Source organism: Protomyctophum bolini (assembly GCF_963924005.1).
Source record: "Protomyctophum bolini genome assembly, chromosome: 17".
NCBI classification, from domain to species: domain Eukaryota; kingdom Metazoa; phylum Chordata; class Actinopteri; order Myctophiformes; family Myctophidae; genus Protomyctophum; species Protomyctophum bolini.
In genome coordinates, this window is record NC_137878.1 from 15,294,281 (window position 1) to 15,314,280 (window position 20,000).

The 20,000-nt window shown below is 44.0% G+C and overlaps 1 protein-coding gene across 5 annotated transcripts in view; it reads right to left on the reverse strand.

The window, feature by feature from the left end:
• The window catches only part of col14a1b (collagen, type XIV, alpha 1b), a 160,524-nt gene that overhangs the window by 55,103 nt on the left and 85,421 nt on the right, over positions 1 to 20,000 (reverse strand). For all 5 annotated transcript variants that reach the window (XM_080788267.1, XM_080788265.1, XM_080788264.1 and 2 more), the window contains 9 exons: positions 18,768 to 18,907; positions 16,738 to 16,864; positions 16,289 to 16,428; positions 15,462 to 15,594; positions 14,954 to 14,998; positions 14,412 to 14,557; positions 5,522 to 5,651; positions 840 to 962; positions 254 to 403 (listed from right to left, as the gene is read on the reverse strand). In XM_080788267.1, coding sequence (XP_080644393.1) covers positions 254 to 403; positions 840 to 962; positions 5,522 to 5,651; positions 14,412 to 14,557; positions 14,954 to 14,998; positions 15,462 to 15,594; positions 16,289 to 16,428; positions 16,738 to 16,864; positions 18,768 to 18,907 — 1,134 coding nt within the window. The remainder of the gene's footprint in view (positions 1 to 253; positions 404 to 839; positions 963 to 5,521; positions 5,652 to 14,411; positions 14,558 to 14,953; positions 14,999 to 15,461; positions 15,595 to 16,288; positions 16,429 to 16,737; positions 16,865 to 18,767; positions 18,908 to 20,000) is intronic.

Consider the following 20,000-nt stretch of genomic DNA (forward strand, 5'->3'; position numbering starts at 1 on the left):
ACGAGGAACACGACCGCCAACAGAAGCTATAGAGCGTCGCAGTCCCTCCCCCTTTCAGAACAACGATTGGCCCAGGAAATGAATCCCAATGCATTTTTCCCGAAGGTTGTGTTCTATATTTGTTGATGATATGGATTTTGGTGACATTTTTGTGCCATGTTTATGAATTGAATACACAGGAGGACCTCAATGTATTCAATCAATAACTCAATAGCTCCATGTGAAATGCGGAGTGGACGGACAGCAGACTCACGTGTCTTGGCCTTGCCGGCGAGGGCGTCGCTGGTGCCGGTGGTGTAGGAGGCGATGACCTTCACGCTGTACTCTGTCCCACTCAGCAGGTTGACGATCAGCATGGTGCTGACGTCTTCACCCACAAACGTCTCCAGCGCCGGACCAGGAGCTGTGGAGTGGGGAGGGACGGGGTTAATGGAGTAGACGGGGGTGGAAAAAAACCTATTCACGTCTTTTACTTAAGAAAAAGTATGAATACTGCAATATACAAGTTAAAGTCCTGTATTCAAAATGTACTTGAGTAAAAGTACAAAAGTATCGGCTTAAAATATATAGTACATTGTGTATGTATAAACAATCTTTTGAAAATATCTACAAGATCACAATGCGTAACTGAAGTTTGTGTGTGTGTGTGTGTGTGTGTGTGTGTGTGTGTGTGTGTGTGTGTGTGTGTGTGTGTGTGTGTGTGTGTGTGTGTGTGTGCGTGCGCGTGCGCGTGCGTGTACATCACTGTAGTCTGCTTGTGCATGTACTGTATACATTGTACAGGTGAGGTGTAGGTATATACTGTATATACACATAGTAGGTGTATGGGTGTTATTTACCAGACACCGGCTGATACACAACCCTGTAGCCCATCGTGGGAGACGGAGGAACATCCCAGCTGATCCTGAACCTGTTGTACCATTCATCGGACACGCGCAGGTTCCTCGGAGCCGACAGAGGCACTGTGCACGGGCATAGACAGAGAAGGAGAGAGAGAGACAGACAGAGAGTATTAGGGGAGGGCCAGGGAGATAAGGACAGAAGGAGGGTAGGTGGGAAATGTCAGGGAGATAGGGATGGCAGGGGGAGGTCAGACAGAGAGAGAGAGAGAGAGAGAGAGAGAGAGAGAGAGAGAGAGAGAGAGAGAGAGAGAGAGAGAGAGAGAGAGAGAGAGAGAGAAGGGGGGGGGGGATAAAAATTGTAGACATTTAACAGACTTTTAGCAGGATCAGAGTAGGCATGATCCGCAGTCAACAAATGCAATGCCCCAAAGAAATGATATACCGGGTAGACATCAAACCTAGCTTCTGAGAGTGTGAATTGGGAGGTAGAGAGAGAAACAAGGGAGACAACAAGATTAAGTGAAAAGTGGAGATGGAGGCATACAATATGAATCGCTGAGTCATTCAGAGTTGAAGAGCAGAGGAGCGAAATGAAAGGAACCAAAAATAGAAGAGAACTGGAGAGGGCTGGAGTGAACAGGAGAGCACAAGAGAGACAACAAACAAATACGGGAAAAGCAGGTCAAAATCCACACGAGGAAATAAACAGTCAAAACAGAGCGAAAAGGGGAAAATATATTATCTGTGAGACAGATGATTGATGATGTACCGGCATATTTCACATACAATGCTTATGACAGGTGAACAAGTTGACAAGTTAGACACTCAATGTAAGTCGAGTGATCAACGTGGGGGGGGGTGCAATGCATCTGGCCCATGAGTCAAGATCCAAACCCAGGACGTTTGGTTGCATGCCCATTATGTTGTGTGCACAAAGACAGCTTGAGCCATTGGAGCATCCAGGCATTGTACACCGCCTGTCTGCATTTTTCTGCATCCCACAACATATCATGGGTTTCAAATCCCCAGCTAAAGATTGTGGATATTCTGTCCATCTTAACTGCCCCTTTGTCATCCACTGTTGCAATGCTGTCATTCTCTTGACATGGTCTCCTATAATTCTCAGAAGTGGCTATTCTGTCATTCTGTCATAATTTATACACCTCAAAATACCCAAATAATACATCAATATTGTCTGTCATTTCTTTGGCCATGCCTCATCAACCATCATTTGAAACCTTCATGGCAATTTCATGAAGGGCTGCTTGGCATACATGTCTACTAAAGTTGACTATAGTTGCCAAAAATATCCGATATACAAGCTCTCAACGCGTTGTGCCATGGTGGGTTGTGTGTTTATAGATCGTCCACTTTCGGTGAGCGACACCGGCACGCAACTGCATACAAATTCAGCTTAAGGTTCGGCTTCCCTATATTGCACTGCTCTTCCATCACATCATTCCCCTCTAAACCCCCAGCAGTCCTACAGCATCTACACACTCTAGTCTACGCCACCTCCCTCTGAGTAATGTCCTCACCCCGACGCCCCACAAGCTGCGAGGAACCATCAATTTAATGTAACCCCGTAGGTTCAAATCCCAAGATTATAGAGACGGATCTGTCACACACATCTTCACTTCCCATTCCGGTTCGCCTAGAAAACCACAGCTCGCCCTCACTACTCTCGTTGCTATTCCTCTCCCAACGACCGCCTCATTACTCACTCGCTAACAATGACGGGGAGACCATCATCGTCCGTCCCCCCCCGTCCCCCCCCATAATGTGACTCCATAGGTTCAAATCCCCTGATTGTGCTCTCTGCTCTGTCACATTATCCCTTCCTCAATTCGCCGGCTAAAGTCCCCCCCAATCGTCCTCTCTCTACATCGGCTGTCATCCGTCCCTCAGTGATCGGCTCATCCCTCACTTGCTAACAGGCGTCATCCATCACGGCCGGGCCGCCTGTGGCCTGCCGTTTCGGAGCAGACAATGTCATTAGTGCCTGCTAATGTGTGTGTGATGCGTTGCACGGAGGGAGGGAGGGATGAGACTGGCGAGGACAGAAAAGATGAAGGAGAATGTAAATGTGACTTCCCTGCTGAATATGTGATGTTTGTTTTGGGAATGCAGGATGAGGTGGTGGAGGCAGAGGAATTCATTAGCATCTACAGTAAAGGCGCACCATTCAATTTCCTTACACTTATCTCATTGTTGGGACGTGCCCGTCGCAGTCGGCCACTGGCCTACTTGGGAACGATGCAACTTGGGAACCTAATGATATACATTGCCATAGCACCCGTTTTAACTGTGATCTGTGTATGTGCCTGTGTGCCTGTGTGTGTGTGTGTGTGTGTGTGTGTGTGTGTGTGTGTGTGTGTGTGTGTGTGTGTGTGTGAAGACTGCAAACTGAAAAGTGTACTTGGCAATCAATTGGGCCCACTGGCAGAGCCTGATTGGTTGAGCCTCAATTGGATGAGGCAGAGGCTGGAAATTGCACAGGTGAAAGGAGTTGGCCTCATTAGGCCCACTGGCAGAGCCTGGCCCAGGTGAAAGGAGTTGGCCTCATTAGGCCCACTGGCAGAGCCTGACAGAGCCTTTTGTGATGGTTCTGGAGAACCGTGGGTTCGACCAACTCGACCTGGCACTGCACTCCCTGTGGGGGTGTGGAACGCGTGTGTCGAATGTCGGTGGGTCAAACGGTTCTCGAGTTACGTACATTACAGTGCATTTATAGTGGGATAAGTCTGGTACAGCTGGTATTTGACTATATATGGTATCCCATAATATCCTACCATATTTTTCCAAATACTGTAGCAGCCCAGGCGTTTAAGATGTAACATCGATTTGGACCCTGAGCGTTTAAAATTATAAGGTATGTCACAACCAAAACCTTTTTGGTCATGCACCCCCTGTTACCTCCTGACCTAGCTGACCATGGAAATATTAATATATGGAAATTATGGAAATAAAAATTACATAAGCTATATATTTCCTATATATTATACACACATAATATGTGCATATATTATATGAACCTGAATATGGCATATATATGCAGCATAGGCTATATTCTGCATATAATTGCCATATATTGGCATAATATGTCACCAGTTTGGGAACCACTGAGGTATGGTATAGTCCTACATTTTAGGTTTTAGTGGTTTTAGTGTTTTGTCTTTTTTCTTTATTTTTTTTATTCCACGATTTTGTAACCCATTTTTCACCCTTGTGTCAATCATCTAATGTGATCCTGGGCTCTACACACCCTCCACCAACCTATAGTCCCCATATATGGGAGACAAGGGGAGAGCAACGGACTTGAACTCATGCTTCCTTCATGCCTGAGTGTCCAAGTTGCTCCTTTACACCTGACAGGGGGGAGTTTCCCTGGTTGGACGTAGCACGTGGAAGGAACACGTTATTCCAACCAGTTCCTTTCCCCTCCATCAGGCGCCCCGGCTGGCCAGGGGGAGGCAGTTTAGTGACCAGGATTACTGCATGTTTTTTGTGAGGGTACCTACCCTAGGGGACACGGGGAGAACATGCAAACTCCACACAGAAAGGCCCTTTTGCCAACCCAGCCTTCGGGTATGGGCACTGATGATGCGGAGGAGGAAACACGCCGCCAGCACCCACAGCGTCCCGAGTGGGAATCGAACCCAGGACCTTCTAGCTGTGAGGCGACAGCACTACCAAGGCAGCTTGAACAAGATAAATAATCAACATCGTTTCTCGTATGACTGAACTTCTACTGTTAGTTTTTCTTTATAATGAGGGGTTTGGTTCGTTAGACAGTTTGTAATATAAGACAAAAACATGAGCTGGAGCTTGACTTTTACACACAAACACATTGCATGAATGCATACACAGTACACACATCAATTTACTTAACTTTTCTCCCTCAGCAAGATTTTATTTTACTAACAATTTCCATTATTAATTCATTATTAAGTATTCATAACATTAATAATAATTATTATTATATTCCATTTGTGATTTCAGTTTGACTTATTATGTGCAGTACTTAATTCTTCATCCACCTCTTTCTGATTCTCTGTGGCACAGGAATGTCACTTCCTTCCTTCCTTCCTTCCAATACTTGCTTTCCTCTCTTTTCCTTCCCTTACATACCGTATGACAGTAACCTGTGAGACCCATACAGCACAACGCTATATCTCAGATTAAGTAAATGTCAGTCCACCAGTGGACACTGCTTCTTTTACTGAGATTGCTTTTTTTTCTCAATAGCACATTTGCCAGACAGAGGGACAAGAATGGGGGGGAGAGAGTGAGAGATTTCAAGGTGATATTTCTGCAGACGAGAATTTTATAGTTCTTCACCTGAACGATTACATCTAACACATGGTGGGTGGCAATGGAGTAGGATAGATAGATAACCCCAGTGTGTGACGGGGTCAGAGAAGAAGGCTATGACTGGAAGGTTGTAGGTTTCCAGTTTCACTGGGCAGTGGAAGAGCATGGGAAAGGCTCTTTGAGTCTTTGCCACAGCTTTCCAGTAGTTGAAGGCTGTGATTGTACATGGCAGCCCATTTTAAATTATATGAGGCAAAAGAATATATTTGAGTATGGATGAAAGAATGAAAGAGTAAGTAAACAAAGAAATGACTAAATGAACTGCTCCAAAGAAAGAGTATGAAATGTCAAAAGGTTGTTCTTACGTGTGTGTCCCACTCGTGTCACACTGGGTCCATCCTTGTCTTGGTACACAGGTGTGACTGACACTTTGTACTCCGTGTCCGAAAGGAGAGGCTGCAACAGCAGGCTGGTTTGGCCAGTAGGAACTGTCCTCTGGAATGGAAAAGACAGGTTCACGATAATAGTTGGTTACCGGTATCTGCTTTTAGCCAACGTTTATCCACTTAAACCCCATATTTTTAGCAAATGTGTTGCAGCTGTACTACTATAGTTGGACCCCCTCCACACACACCAAATATCTTAAATGCTATATGGTGCATTTCTATAGCGCACATTCATACACAGATGGCGGAGGAAACCATGCAAGGCACTAACCTGCACATCGGGAGCAATTAGGGGTTCAGAGTCTTGCACAAGGACACTTCGACACTACTGTAACTCTCGGGGAAACTGGGATCAAACTGGGAAGCTCGCGGTTCCCATCCAGCCACTCTACCCCTGAGCCACTGCCGGCCATTATCTCAATTATCACACACACGCGATATGTTTTATATCTCATTTAGGTAATGTCATGAGTCATGACACATACAACACCCATGAAGTCATATACATGATGTGAAAATAATAGTTTACAAAGGTGACATTGGCTCGGTGCAGGCCATGACACTTTAGAAAGGAGAAAACAAGACTAAGGGCCCTATTTTGGGCCAGCAGGAGTTGGCGTGAAGCAGCTGGATTGGCGTGAAGCATGTGGCGTGGTTGAGGCGAAGTGCCGTGTTTTCTGTATTTTGGGGACTCGCTGTGCCAGTGTGGGAGAATAGGTGCAATAGTGTGTTGACAAATCAACACTACAATTTTTGTAGCAGGAAAGGCAGACTAGGGAAGACTAGTTTGTGGAGGCACACCCAGACAGATCAGATGTCTCACACAAACCCGCTTTATGCTCGTCTGTTTCATGCTGGAACACATATTTTAACATGTTTTAATGCATTCTCACTCACACGACAGTGATTACATCCAAAACTGTTGGCATCCGACATGCACTGAGAATATTGAAGGCAGGCCTAAAAGGCTTGACAATAGATGGATTATTACACTGTGTAATGTCATGTTCCGTTTCAATGATCAATGATTTGGGTTCAAATCATTGAACCCAAATCTTTGTAAACCATTAAAACCATTTCAGATTTTTACGTTGGCTAAAAATAGCAGATAAACTCTGTGTACTGATTTAGAAGGCAGAATGAGCATATACACAGCTAGAGAATCCTGCAGACTCCTCACAGATTTGTGCCTTTAGTCCAGTGTACTGGTAGCATGCTCAGAGCATACCAGCCCCATACAATGTTTGTCATGGACAGGTCACACAGACGGGTACACACACACCAACACCAAAAAGTACTGCACAGGGTCAAATATAATACGTAGTATGTCCACTTGAACGTCACTGCGCAAAAAGCATGGAATACTCCCGTTAAACTTTCCAACAAACTCCCGAATTGTACCATCACACCTCTATATTTACCGTATATTACTGTATATGCCTGCTAAAGTTGAGGTTTACGGGAAAATCTAGTGCCCATAATTGCCCGTTAACTCCTCTTTTCACGCAGTGCGTACTACGTAAAAGGAGACTGAAATCGGACCCTGAACTTTATTTTACTAGACCGGTGCCCGACTGAGTCGGTAACGATGGAAGTTGCAAATCCATGCTCCACCCGGCTATGCAATACCTGTTGTACCCGTGTCAGAGTACCCGTTTCACCCATCTGTCTGTGTCCAGAGCCCGGGCAGAGGCTTTTGTGCTGACTCGACAACGGGCATTGCACTCCCTGTGGTGGTGTGAAGCGCTTCTGTCGAATTTGAAGTCGGTGGGGTGAACGGTTCTCGAGTTACGTGGATTACAGACGTACAGAGATTTGGTGCATTTATAGTTAGATAAGATATGACGTTGTGTGCAGAAATCATTTGTGTCCGTCGTCCAACCACAAAATTGGGTGATTAAGAATGGAGTGAATTAACTTGTTTGACGGAGAAACACTTCTCATAAAACCAGTGACATTTGTATTTGCTGAATATATTAACTCCCTATACTGTATATCATTTTACATCATCTGCTCTTGGTCTGTCGTTGATGACTCTGCAACTCCCACACGAGGACGCATCAGTTTCGTGGGGAGAAATTACATTTACATCAGCAGTATTCTGTTGAGCTGAGCACTGCTCTTAAAGGCAATGAAAAGCAAGTGTTTCATTAGTCATGATTGAATCCACCTGCAACACACCCACTGATTATATATTCAGCATAATGCAGCCCACATCGTCACTTTGCTGTGCCTATTACTCAGAGCTTCTACAGTCCAGAAAATACTCAAAGTTCATGCTGGTTCACCCGTTTCCCCAAAATAACCCTAAGAGTCTCATTCACAGGAGTGGTGACAGATCTGCCTGGCTCTGTCATTATTGATTATTTGCATTGACAGGATTTGATGCAATGAATGCTTTGCACGTCAACTTGTCATCTTGTCAAATGCAATAGATGAAAAAGTTCAATAAATGTGTAAATATCAGAAAAGCAAGTCATAGTCATCCATGCACACAGTAGAGCGTATTCTAAGGACGTGATACTTCCAGCAGGGAAGCTGGAAGTACCCTCAATAAAAACGCCGGGACAACACGCCACACGTCCCAAAGTCTTCTCCCTTCTGGCTCCAAAACTGTGGAATGCACTTCCCGTTGCAGTCAGAACTGCAGCATCACTCCCAATCTTTCGCTCGATTAAGAGCGTCTGCTAAATGCCTAAATTGATATTTCCTGCAATCAGTTTTTTAGCCACTTTTGTGTCCCCCTGTCAGATAAGTAGGATGGACTCTGGCAACCGACCAAGTTCCCTTGGTAAGATAGAAGTTCAGCTGGGAGTGATAGTGACTGCACTGACGTGGCAGGTCGGGAGGTCAGGAGATTAATTGTGTCTAAGTAGTTTCTCTGTCAGTCAATTAGCGTGCTAAAGGGGAAGAGTTACTCAACTACTCTGTCCCTGCTAACTCACTCAGGTTCTAAACGTATAATATATATGTTCACCCCCTGCTGCCCTGCTGTCCTACATATTACAGCCAAGCAGTTGAATAAATTGAAGATTAAGCTTTACCCATTCATTTATTAAATATACGCAGTGATGTATACATAATATAAGCAGTGGTGTAATGGTGATTTTTTTCGTATGCCGATTTGTGCCGTTTATGTGTTTTTTACGTGTTTTTCACGTTTCTGGATACAGACTATCTATCGTATGGACGCTTCCCTGTCGCTATGTAACGGTTGCGTCTGCTATGGTGGGCCATTCAAATGTTTCCCCTCCATTCACTCGCATTATAAGCACGATATTTAGTAGCGTTTATCTCCGAATTTAGGCTCCATCCACAGTGACTATACAGGACGTCGATGTTAGGAGCTCAGAAAAAAGCGTTTCTGACAAAACCGATGGAGGCGCGATAATGGAAGATTACTACTTCCGACTTTCCTGGTGTTTCAATCTAAATGTCTAGGCGAGGCACATTTAGATCTCTCAACTACTTAGTAATAATTATAATGGATTGCATTTTTATAGCGCTTTTTTAATGCTATCTAAGTCTACAGAAATGCTATCTAAGGGGGTAGGGTAAGTGCTATGGGCCATGATGGAGTCTGAAAAGGTGGGTTTTCAGACTACGGCGGAAGATTGGGAGTGATGCTGCAGTTCTGACTGCAATGGGAAGTGCATTCCACAGTTTTGGAGCCAGAAGGGAGAAGAGTTTGGGACGTGTGGAGCGTTGTCCCGGCGTTTTTAGTGAGGGTACTTCCAGCTTCCCTGCGTTGGCTGATCTGAGTGCGCGGGAGGGTTTGTAGGGTTCAATCATACTTGCAAGATATGGGGGAGCCATACCTTTGGTTGCTTTGAATGCCAGCATCAGAGTTTTGTATTCTGTGCGGGCAGCGACCGGGAGCCAGTGGAGGGAGCGGAGCAGGGGGGAGACATGTGAGAATTTTGGCTGGAATTTCACCATGCAGCTCTTGTCGGCTTCATCCCATGTTTATTATTGTTTTTCATTTTAGACTCTCTGTTCCATATCTCTTGCCCTTTCATTTGGTCTCTCAGCTCCCCTTCTCTCTCTCTCTCCAACCTGCCACTTTGTCTCTAACTCTGCCTGTCTCTTTTCTTTGTCTGACAGACCGAAAACATTCTGTTTTTCCTGCATTCACACTTTCCATGTCTCCTTTTTCCATCCTTTCCTCCTCACCCATGCACCTGTCTCTCCCTGTCTTCCTGCATGCATCTGCCTCTCATTTCAATATACATTCTGAAATGAGTGAGGGGTGCTCTTATCATCACACATCATAATACATAATCTCATTCCGGCCAATTAGAATTTGCGTCCTCACCGTCGTCTTCAATGTTTGTGTTTACACAAACAATTGCCATTGTCAATGGCATTTAATGTTTGTGTTAGGACAATGTTTGTGTTTACACACACTGGACATAGTAAGGGCTAGCGCCCATCAAAAATAGGTAGGCAAAAACACTACAAAAAAAAAGAGAAAACGCACCTTACAGACTTGTTATTCAGGCAGTCCAACACATTGGGTCGTGGCAAATCAATTTTGGCCTGCCCTGATGAAAATAGCAGCAACCCTCTAAAAAACAGACCAGCTGGAACCAGCCAGGCTGAACAAGACCAACCATCTACTTTCTGAATGTGAACGCTGACTCATAAAGTATTTATGCGCTTTCGAAAGCCAATTTACTTTTGGACGGGATACGCCTGTGGCCTGAGAATGTTAAGTTTGATCCCTGTGAGTACAAGGCTGGAACTCGGAGGACTCCAGAAGGATAAGTCAAGGTACACAAATATCTAACGTTCTTACACAAGACCTTTTTTTCCACATTGTGAATTGTGAGTTATTAGTATTAGTATATATATATATATATATATATATTTTTTTTTACTTTAATTTTTTATCCCACGATTTTGTAACCCAGTTTTCTTTTTCACCCAGTGCCAATTATCTAATGTAATCCTGGGCGCTACACTTCCTCTGCCAACCTGGGGGGGCAGCGGACTGACCTCATGCCTCCTTCTATGCATGAGGAGTCCAAGCTGCTTCTTTTCACCTGACAGAGGGGAATTTCGTATATATTAGTATTATTGTTGTCTTGCTAGCTTAATATCAGACTGAAGTGCAATGTGTGTGTGTGTGTGTGTGTGTGTGTGTGTGTGTGTGTGTGTGTGTGTGTGTGTGTGTGTGCGCGCTCTAACAACCCCTAGGCAATCACCACCTTAAAATTGCATTTTACTTTTTAAAAATGATGTACAGTACCTGTACATAATGTCAGGCTCTGTAAAGTATCACTACCCTTATACCACCCCATCTAGCGCTTCAGATTCATTTTTAATGGTCAGAAAAACCGTCCAACCTAGCTATTATTATCGAGTTAAGCTGTTGCCGTGAGGCTCTATATAGCAGGAAAAAGCCCTACGTCTAAAGGAAGTTGTCACGTTAAACGATCTGGGACTGTTTTAACTCTCCAGTGATTCCGTTTTTCTTCTTTCTTTTTTCGTTTTCACTTGCTCGAACTAGATTGTGCTGCCAAGCCATTATGGCCATAACCCAGTTAGCCGGAGAGAACAATATTTGTTGCCAGGCAACATTGGTTTATCTGACCTTTTATCAGAATATTGGGCAACTAATGGGACTTCTGTGAATTCTTGTGTCACAGCCCTGTTTGAATTGGTATGTGAACAATGAACACCCCAAAAAGCTCAGTCACTACGAGTTAGCTTCACCTGCCTACCTTCAAGTGCCTTTTAAATTGTATAACTTTGTGGGATGAGTTCCAGATATCAGGTGAAAATGCTTCACTGAATCAATTATACATATAATCATAGTGGTATGAGTTGTTTGTTTATGTATGTAAAACGTTTTGCCCTTAGTAGACCCAGCTTTTGTTCACAAAATTAAAATCTCAAGCATTTGTGCACTCAAAAAGTGCCCTAAACTTTTTGAGTGCACAAATGCTTGAGATGATTTTAATGATATAAACATGGCTGTTGCCAGCAGTCAAACAATTCTCAATTAATTATCGTGAATAATGAGCAATGTTTGTGCATCCTTGCTGATGTTGTTGTTAATCCTTTATTAAGTTGTAATACAAATCAATAATGACTGATGTTTTGATGGTACTGCATCTTCCTTATGACTCTGAGGTAGATGCAGTAGCATTGAAACGCCATTCATTATTTATATGTATTACCACATGTTGTCCTGCTCCTGTGACACACCAGGCTTGCCTCGTTTGGCTGAGGTGCGGCAGCCTTTCTTCTCATAGAATAATAACTGTGTGACTCCTCTGTCGAATCCTTAGCTATTGATAGCTAGTCAGGTAAGTAATTAGGTATGCTGTTTGAGAAGAAGTGACTCGAGAAAGAAGCCACACCAGCTGTTGCCCAGCTGTTGTATCAACCAACTAGGACCAATCCCTGCACAGTCCCTCCGAGTTATGGGATCTTAACAGCCGAGGCCTGTCCCGCGACATTCGAACCCACCCGGGTTATGCTATAACCATGCCCTGCTTCTTAGTAATATGATGTATTAATGTACTTATTAATTTTAAGTATTTATTAATTTAACAACAACCCAACTTTGCACTTTCGAGATGCGTAGTTTGTCCAGCACTTTCAGTTTCAGTAAAGTACCACCCACTCTCCCATTCGTAACAAGCTCATTTAAATTCAAGATTTTTGTCAGCTAAATTCCAATGGAGAGTCTATGGAGATGATGTGGTCATTTTTCACTAATACCGTTATCCAACTTGACAACAAAATAACAGCATGCACTCAAGAAGGTGGCAGCAGAAATGCAAAAAAAGAAGAAAAAGAAAATGTCCATATTTACCATGTAGGCCTACCATGCAGTTTATATCCATAATCATGCACCCATTTGACCTGCAGATTCACAGACCACTGAACAGCCTGTACGGAAAAAATCTATAATATAATACTGTGTGTATGTACGTATATATAGCCTGCCATTGTGCAACCTCCAGCTTTTCACCAGAGGAGAAAAACTGAATTTATTTATATATTATCCAAAACTAATAGCAGACTCTTCACATACTAGAGCATGTCTGAAATAAATATTATTATGTTTTCTCAACTCGTTGTTTTCTGCAAGACATTACTCTATGCTATGCTATGATTCCCTGCTTTCATATGACAAATTCAAAAAAATTCAATGGCAGTCCATTATAATTCATAACAAAATGTGACTGCAGTCAATACCAAGCTACACTCACTTTTGAAATTAAAAGAGGCAGTGAAGCAAGCTTGCCAGTTGTTTTTTTTCCCTTTCTTTCTTCTGAGACACCTAACTAGTTGCCGTTGTCTCTGCGGTGAGCTCGACAATTCATAAGCAAATGGCAATGCCAGAAACAACCCACAGCTGTTCCCAATTAGATAAGGCATCTCATTTAACGAGCCAATAGTTTGAGCAGCAGGACACTTGATTCCATGAAGAAGCCCCCGTCCAGCCCTCGGTGAGATGGAATTATTGTTCTGAGCTGTGCGCTCACGCCCGCCCGCCCGCCCGCACGCGCGCGCGCACACACACACACACACACACACACACACACACACACACACACACACACACACACACACACACACACACACACACACACACACACACACACACACCACATGAATTCATACTTGCAAAAATGTTTATAAAAAATCTGTGTGTCCATGCGCACATTTCAAAAGAGCCGCATGCATAATGAAACGCACATTTCAGACATTCTGTCATTGTTTGAAATGTCTTGTTTGAATGCATCTGTCTGTCTACTCTCCTTACCACTCTCTCTGCATTCCTCCTTCCAATTCCATCGACTGAAGGCCGTCCATTGTTCCCACCTATGCTCTCTCTATCTCACCTCCTCTCAGTCTAGTCTCCATCCACCCCTCCAAAGTCTGGAGATTTGTAGTGGTTTGTTATTCTCTCTCTCACTCCCCCAACCTCTCTACTATACCGTTTCTTCTAAGAATCTATAGTGGCCCTGCACTCATTATTGTATCTCTCTGCATCTGCCTTCCTCAACTTCCTCTCTCTCTGTTGCTCATAGTCAGAAGGACAGCCATTGTTGTCATCGCTCTCTACAATACCTCTTCCTTACATCAGTCCAGTCATCAGTTCCCTATGTCCTCCTCACCGTTTCTCCATCCGTCCATCCTTTCATGTGCCATCATCATTTCCTCTCTCCAACGCCAGTCAATTTTTTCATCTGTCTCTCTCTTCACCACCCCTTCTCTTCTTTTCATTTCTCCGGGTCTCTCTCCTGTCTCTGTACTTTCTTTGACTGAGACTCCAGAGTCCAAAGCACTGTCATTCTAAAGTGAAAGTGTCTCCTTACTCCCCTTCTCTCATCTGTTGCTCTGTGTTTGAGGGCCCGACAATGTGTTGGCGCTTTCTCCGTCCCCCTCGCTCCTCTCCATTTCCACAATGCCCCCTCCCCCTCTCTCTGTTTCTCTCCGTCTTGAGCTCTGTTGAGATTGACAGTGGTGGTGAAGGTCCAGCGTGATTGTTGTCATTCTTTCTCCCTGAAGGTCTATTGTCTCTCTATTCCTCTCCAGGCTGTCCTCTCTTCCTCCACCTCCCTATTTCGTCACATTTTTAACATTCCTCTGCTTCTACATTTCTTTCTATTTATCTGCACACATAAGTTCACATGAACACAACACATGAGTACCATGCGCACGCACACACACGCACGTGCACGCGTGCACGCGCGCGCACACACACACACACACACACACACACACACACACACACACACACACACACACACACACACTCTCTCTCTCTCTCTCTGTGTGTGTGTACCGTCTCCTCGGCGCGGTCTCCCCTGGACGTGATGTAGGTCAGGCGGTAGTTTCGCACGTTCCTGGTGTCGGCCATCTGCCAGGACACCTGCAGACTGAACGTGGTCTCGTCCCCAATCTGCATGTTCTTCACCCCGTACTTAGGAGCTGGAGAGGAGGGGGTTTCCCGTCAGAAATATAAACAGAAACACAACGGAAATCTAATAATCTAATTCGGGATGGCAGAAGAACGAAGGAACGAAGTTCCCGGTGTTCAGTGGGTATTACATTTTGAAATCTATAGATCGGCTATTCTTGGTATTCGTATACTGTAGTGCTTAATTACATTACAATAATACAAATGAAAAGTGAACAAGAAGTGTGAGGATGTAAGAACTGAGGGACCGTAGACACAGAAGAGAGGTGATGATGATAAAGAGATGATGTAACATTATTAGCATTAGCATTACGCTACTCCTGTATATTTTTCGTTTACATACTGTATGAACAGCCTTCATATAGTACATTAGTACATTCACATAAAGTCATGAAGGATTGACCTACCTGCTGTAGTCGTTGTGGTGGTAGCAATAGTAGTTGTTCTGGCAACTAAAAGTAAAGCAGAAAAGCAAATATGTCATTGAAGTGAATTAAGTACTAGTACAGTGTACTTTTTTCATATGGAAATGTTTTGGAACTATAGCTTACTGATCAAATAAGCTCAAATAAATACATCTTTGGAAAAGTAATTCATACATTGAATGATACAGTATTCAGTTACCTAACAAATTAATGATTGACACCTGTCGTCAACCGTGACACTGTTGTGGCATCAATCATTCAGTTAAATGCTTGATGTGTTGAAGTAATTAACAAGTAATTGTTAATTAACTGAATAATAATTAATTAACCCATTAACCCATTAAAGCAGGAAAGCATACTGATTTAGAAGGCCTCGGGTCTAAAGGTCCTTGCCTGAAAAACGCAGCAGTGTGCAGACAGTAGACACCTTTAATGGATGAAATAATAGGCTGACTGGGTAGCATTAATAGTGTACACATGCATGTTTTACCTGTGGACTCTACGATGAATACTTCGTCACTCTCCGACTCGTCACCGTAGATGGCAGTCAGGGTGACCTCGTACTCTGTAGAGGGTCTGAGTCCTGTTATCAGGTACCTGTTGAGGTTCCCATTCACTAAAGACTGGCCAGGAGACACAGAAACATATCTCTGTTGAGGTTCCCATTCACTAAAGACTGGCCAGGAGACACAGAAACATATCTGTTGAGGTTCCCATTCACTAAAGACTGGCTAGGAGACACAGAAACATATCTGTTGAGGTTCCCATTCACTAAAGACTGGCTAGGAGACACAGAAACATATCTGTTGAGGTTCCCATTCACTAAAGACTGGCTAGGAAAGACACAAACATAGCTGTTGAGGTTCCCATTCACTAAAGACTGTCCAGGAGAGGTTGCTAAATGCTAAATGTATGCCTAGTTGCATCACAACTACTTTTTTTTTTAGACCTCCTTACAGACAGACAGACAGACAGACAGACAGACAGACTTTCGCCTTTATTTTCTTTTTTATAGAGGGATAGGTATACAGTAGGCTGACAGGAAATGGGTAGATAGAGATGGGGGGGGGTGACACGCAGTAAAGGCCGGGAGTCGAACCCACGGCACACTGCCAGACTGGAATACGCCAAGGTGCCCAGACGGCTACGCCAGCCGCCTGGGCCACGATTCTGGCTTTTTAACATTGATCTTACAGTATCTGTAGTGTACATATTGTTAAAACACACACATAGGTCTGGACAAACAACCTATAGATGGCACACACACACACACACACACACACACACACACACACACACACACACAGGTCCCTATACCTCCTTGGCGTCACCTCCCTTGGTGGGAGTCCATGTAAGTTTGTAGAGCACCACGTCAGAGGCAGCGTGTGTCCACGACACCCGGAAGCTCTCTGTGGAGATGTCACTGCTTTTCAGGTCCAATGGGTCTGGAACAGGCTCTACGCAAGCAAGCACGCACGCGCACACGCACACGCACACGCACACGCACACGCACACGCACACGCACACGCACACGCACACGCACACGCACACGCACACGCACACGCACACACACACACACACACACACACACACACACACACACACACACACACACACACACACACACACACACACACACACACACACACACACACACACACACACACACACACACACACACACACACACACACACTTTACAAAACGAAGCAAAAAAAACATTGAAAATGTAATGGAATCCAGCAGTGTTTTTTCATGAAGTCCTACTTGTAGTGAAGCTCTCGGTCAGGGGCTCGGCCTGGCCCTCGTCGTAGACAGCAAAGATGGCCACCGTGTACTCCGTCAGAGAGGTCAGGTTCCTCAGCATCCACGTGGTCACTCGGCCAACATCCACCTGTGTGCAGAGAGACGTGATCACGTCAGCCACTTAAAACCCACAGATAGTCACGATCATTCAGACTCACAGACACCCATCTTCTGTCACTGTGTCTAGGGATGTCACGATTACAACATTTCAATTGACGACTAATTGCCATGAAAATAATTCCAATTCCAATTTAATTGTGTTTATGGCATTGATCATTGGGACATTGTGAATGAAAATTTGCCTTTTTAGGCTTCGTAAAAGAAATGCACGGGGCATAAATAACAAATAATTTACAGGTAAGTATACAAAGAAATGACTTAAATTTGACAAATAGCAGAAATAGCTGATCTACAAGCTTATAGGGTGTCGCACTGCCCATTTCTGCAATTTTTTGAAAATGTATGAAAATCTTTTCAACATGGAAACGATTATGATTATGCAAAAAGAATTGCTATAAAATGATACGTAGCTATTTGTGAGTTATCTGACTGAACTTTGCAGTTTGGCGATTATGTAATAATTGTGACAGGCCTATAACTGTAAGTGTGTGGCAGTGTAAATCTGAGGTTTTGCTTGGCATCCACATCTTAAGGTTCTCTTTGAAGTCATAAGCTAGCATGCGGTATCACAACATCGTTCCGCTCTGTAAGCAGTTGGTAGTCTGTGGCCCACTGGTGGAGAAACACACATGGTCTACATAACCTACTGATGGAGAAACACACATGGTCTACATAACCTTGGCTCTTATTGACGGAGAGGCCTGTGGTTGTGCGGATCCTCTCTCCAGTGGTCCATAATAACTTTGTTCCACAGTGGGTGAATCCTACTGTGTTTTCTGTACATTCACACTGCTGTTTTTTGACGGCACCTGTCTAAACAAGCATGTGTTTGACATTTTCATTTTAGGAATTTCTCTCTTGTCTGATAGTGTCCTAGAAAGTAGGCAAGTAGGGGAAGGCTATCGGTGCGTTTTCTGACAAAACATCTGACAAGATTGTATCGGCATTTGATGGACACACTTTGATCATATTTAATTTTCAAATCGCAATGCATGCATAATTATCCTATCTTACCCAGCTTACCCAATAAAGTCCAAAAGTTCCACTGAGGAAGATCCAGCAGGATCGAAACATTGAAGCAATGAACAAAAACAAGTGGAGCTAAGAAAAATAAACTGTGTTGAGGACTTTTAGATTTTCACCCATTTTCTCAATTTAGTCAGTAATTCTTAATGTGCACTGCAGGTGTCCTAGAAAGTCCTACTTTCACTGCCAACCCCCACTGTTTGTCTGGAGAGGGTGTGTAGACTACTATGTGCCTCTTCTGATTCAGACCAAAGCTCCGTGATGAGATGAAACCGTGCTTGTCACAAAGAGCCAAGTTGAAACTTGCAACCACTTTCAGCAGAAAACTGTGGTCCCCAAAACAGAGGTTTGCAACATTCTAAAACTGAACATTCCACATCAAGGCTAGGAAGATGGACCATTTCCGTAGCATGCCAACCTATTATACATTGTATACTCTGAAATAAAAAAGTGAAATAGCCACCCTCGCTTCCTTTCTCTAGTTCGCATGCTCTTTTTCTCTCTCCCTCTCTCTGCGGTGGGTGTGTAAAAAAAGGACAGACCCATACACACATCAATGTGTGAATTTGTGCATGCGGATAGAGATGGAGGTGAATCGTGACCAAAAAACCCTTTGATTCTGTGAAAAATAAGATTTGGATATTTAATTATACGATATGCTACATTTATACCCTACAAAATACCCTTTATGGTCATGATTCAGCAGGATCCTGGATGGCTTCATTCTAAATGTTTTTGTAAATCTCTCTTGAGAAAAATGAATGGGCGATTTTTCAGTGGAACTAGAAAACAACACACGCTGCTACAGTATGCCCGATTGGATTATTGTTTGTGTGTCCTCTCACCTCGTTGGTCTGTATTCCGTCAGTCTTGACGTACATGACGCGGTAGTGGTTGACCTTCCGGGAGGCGGAGTCCCAGTTCAGGCGGGCGGAGCTGTGGTCCACGTCAGAGAAACGAAGGTTCCTCGCTGGACTCAACGGCACTAGATGGAAGGGGGGGGGGGGGGTCAGAGGACAGGTTAGCACGCACACACACACACACACACACACACACACACACACCAGGTCAGCGCAGTAGCCTGTTTTAATTATGCATTGGACAGAATTTCATTACCTTCCTCAGCCTCCCGAAGGCCACACTTAAACTCTCTGGTTCACACTGAGGCACCTTCTCTCAACCTTTGTGTGTCTTTCCTGTTCGGCCTCTCTCTCTCTCTCTCTCGCTTCTCTCTCTTCCTCAGTCTGTCGCTGTGTCTCTCTCTCACTGCATGTCCCTGTCCGTTACTCTCCCTTCACTAGGAAAAGGTACAAACTTTTAACCCCTTCTGCCTCATCCTCTCTCTATCTCTCTCTCTCTCCATCTCCCTTCCTGCAAGTTAATTCACCAGAGGGAATCAGATATATCTTTTAAAAAGCTTAAGGAACTTTTTTGCTTAGAATTACAGATCTGTTTTGTCTTCTTTTTTCCCCCTCCTCCACCACAACTGTGCCCACACTGCATTCACCTCAATTATGAGCTGGGTCAGGGAGACTAAGAGAGAGAAGGATGCCTGCGTCTATAGGTTCACATGGGGGTCAACACGGGACAGGGAATGGGGAAATGGAAAAGTTTAGAGATAGCAGAGAGGGTTTTTTTTGGTTTTTTTTGCTGATTTCTTTATTTTTATAAGTTTGCCTGGGTTCATTCCAAGTGTATTTTAGAAGCCCGGGGACTGGAACAGAACTGGCTCAGATAAGACTAAAGGTGCGAAAGCAAATCAGCGTCGGAGTCGACTTCCAATGTGAGATACTGTACGAAATCTGATACAGACTTTTAGGGGAATTATTGGAAAGTACAAAAGGAAAAGGAAGCCAGTTTACATAACCTTTCTGTCCCCGCTTGAAGAAATGATAACTCTTTTCACGCGCTGTCTGCATTTCAGACTTGAATCATGAACTTCAGATATTCTTTCCTTTCACCTACGGCAATGAAAGAAATTAGCTCTTTATGTGTCTGCGATGAGACTGGAGATATCAACAAGTCCATTGCCCTTCTTGATGTCCTTCTGAGGGAAGATGGACGTAATTTCGTAGTAA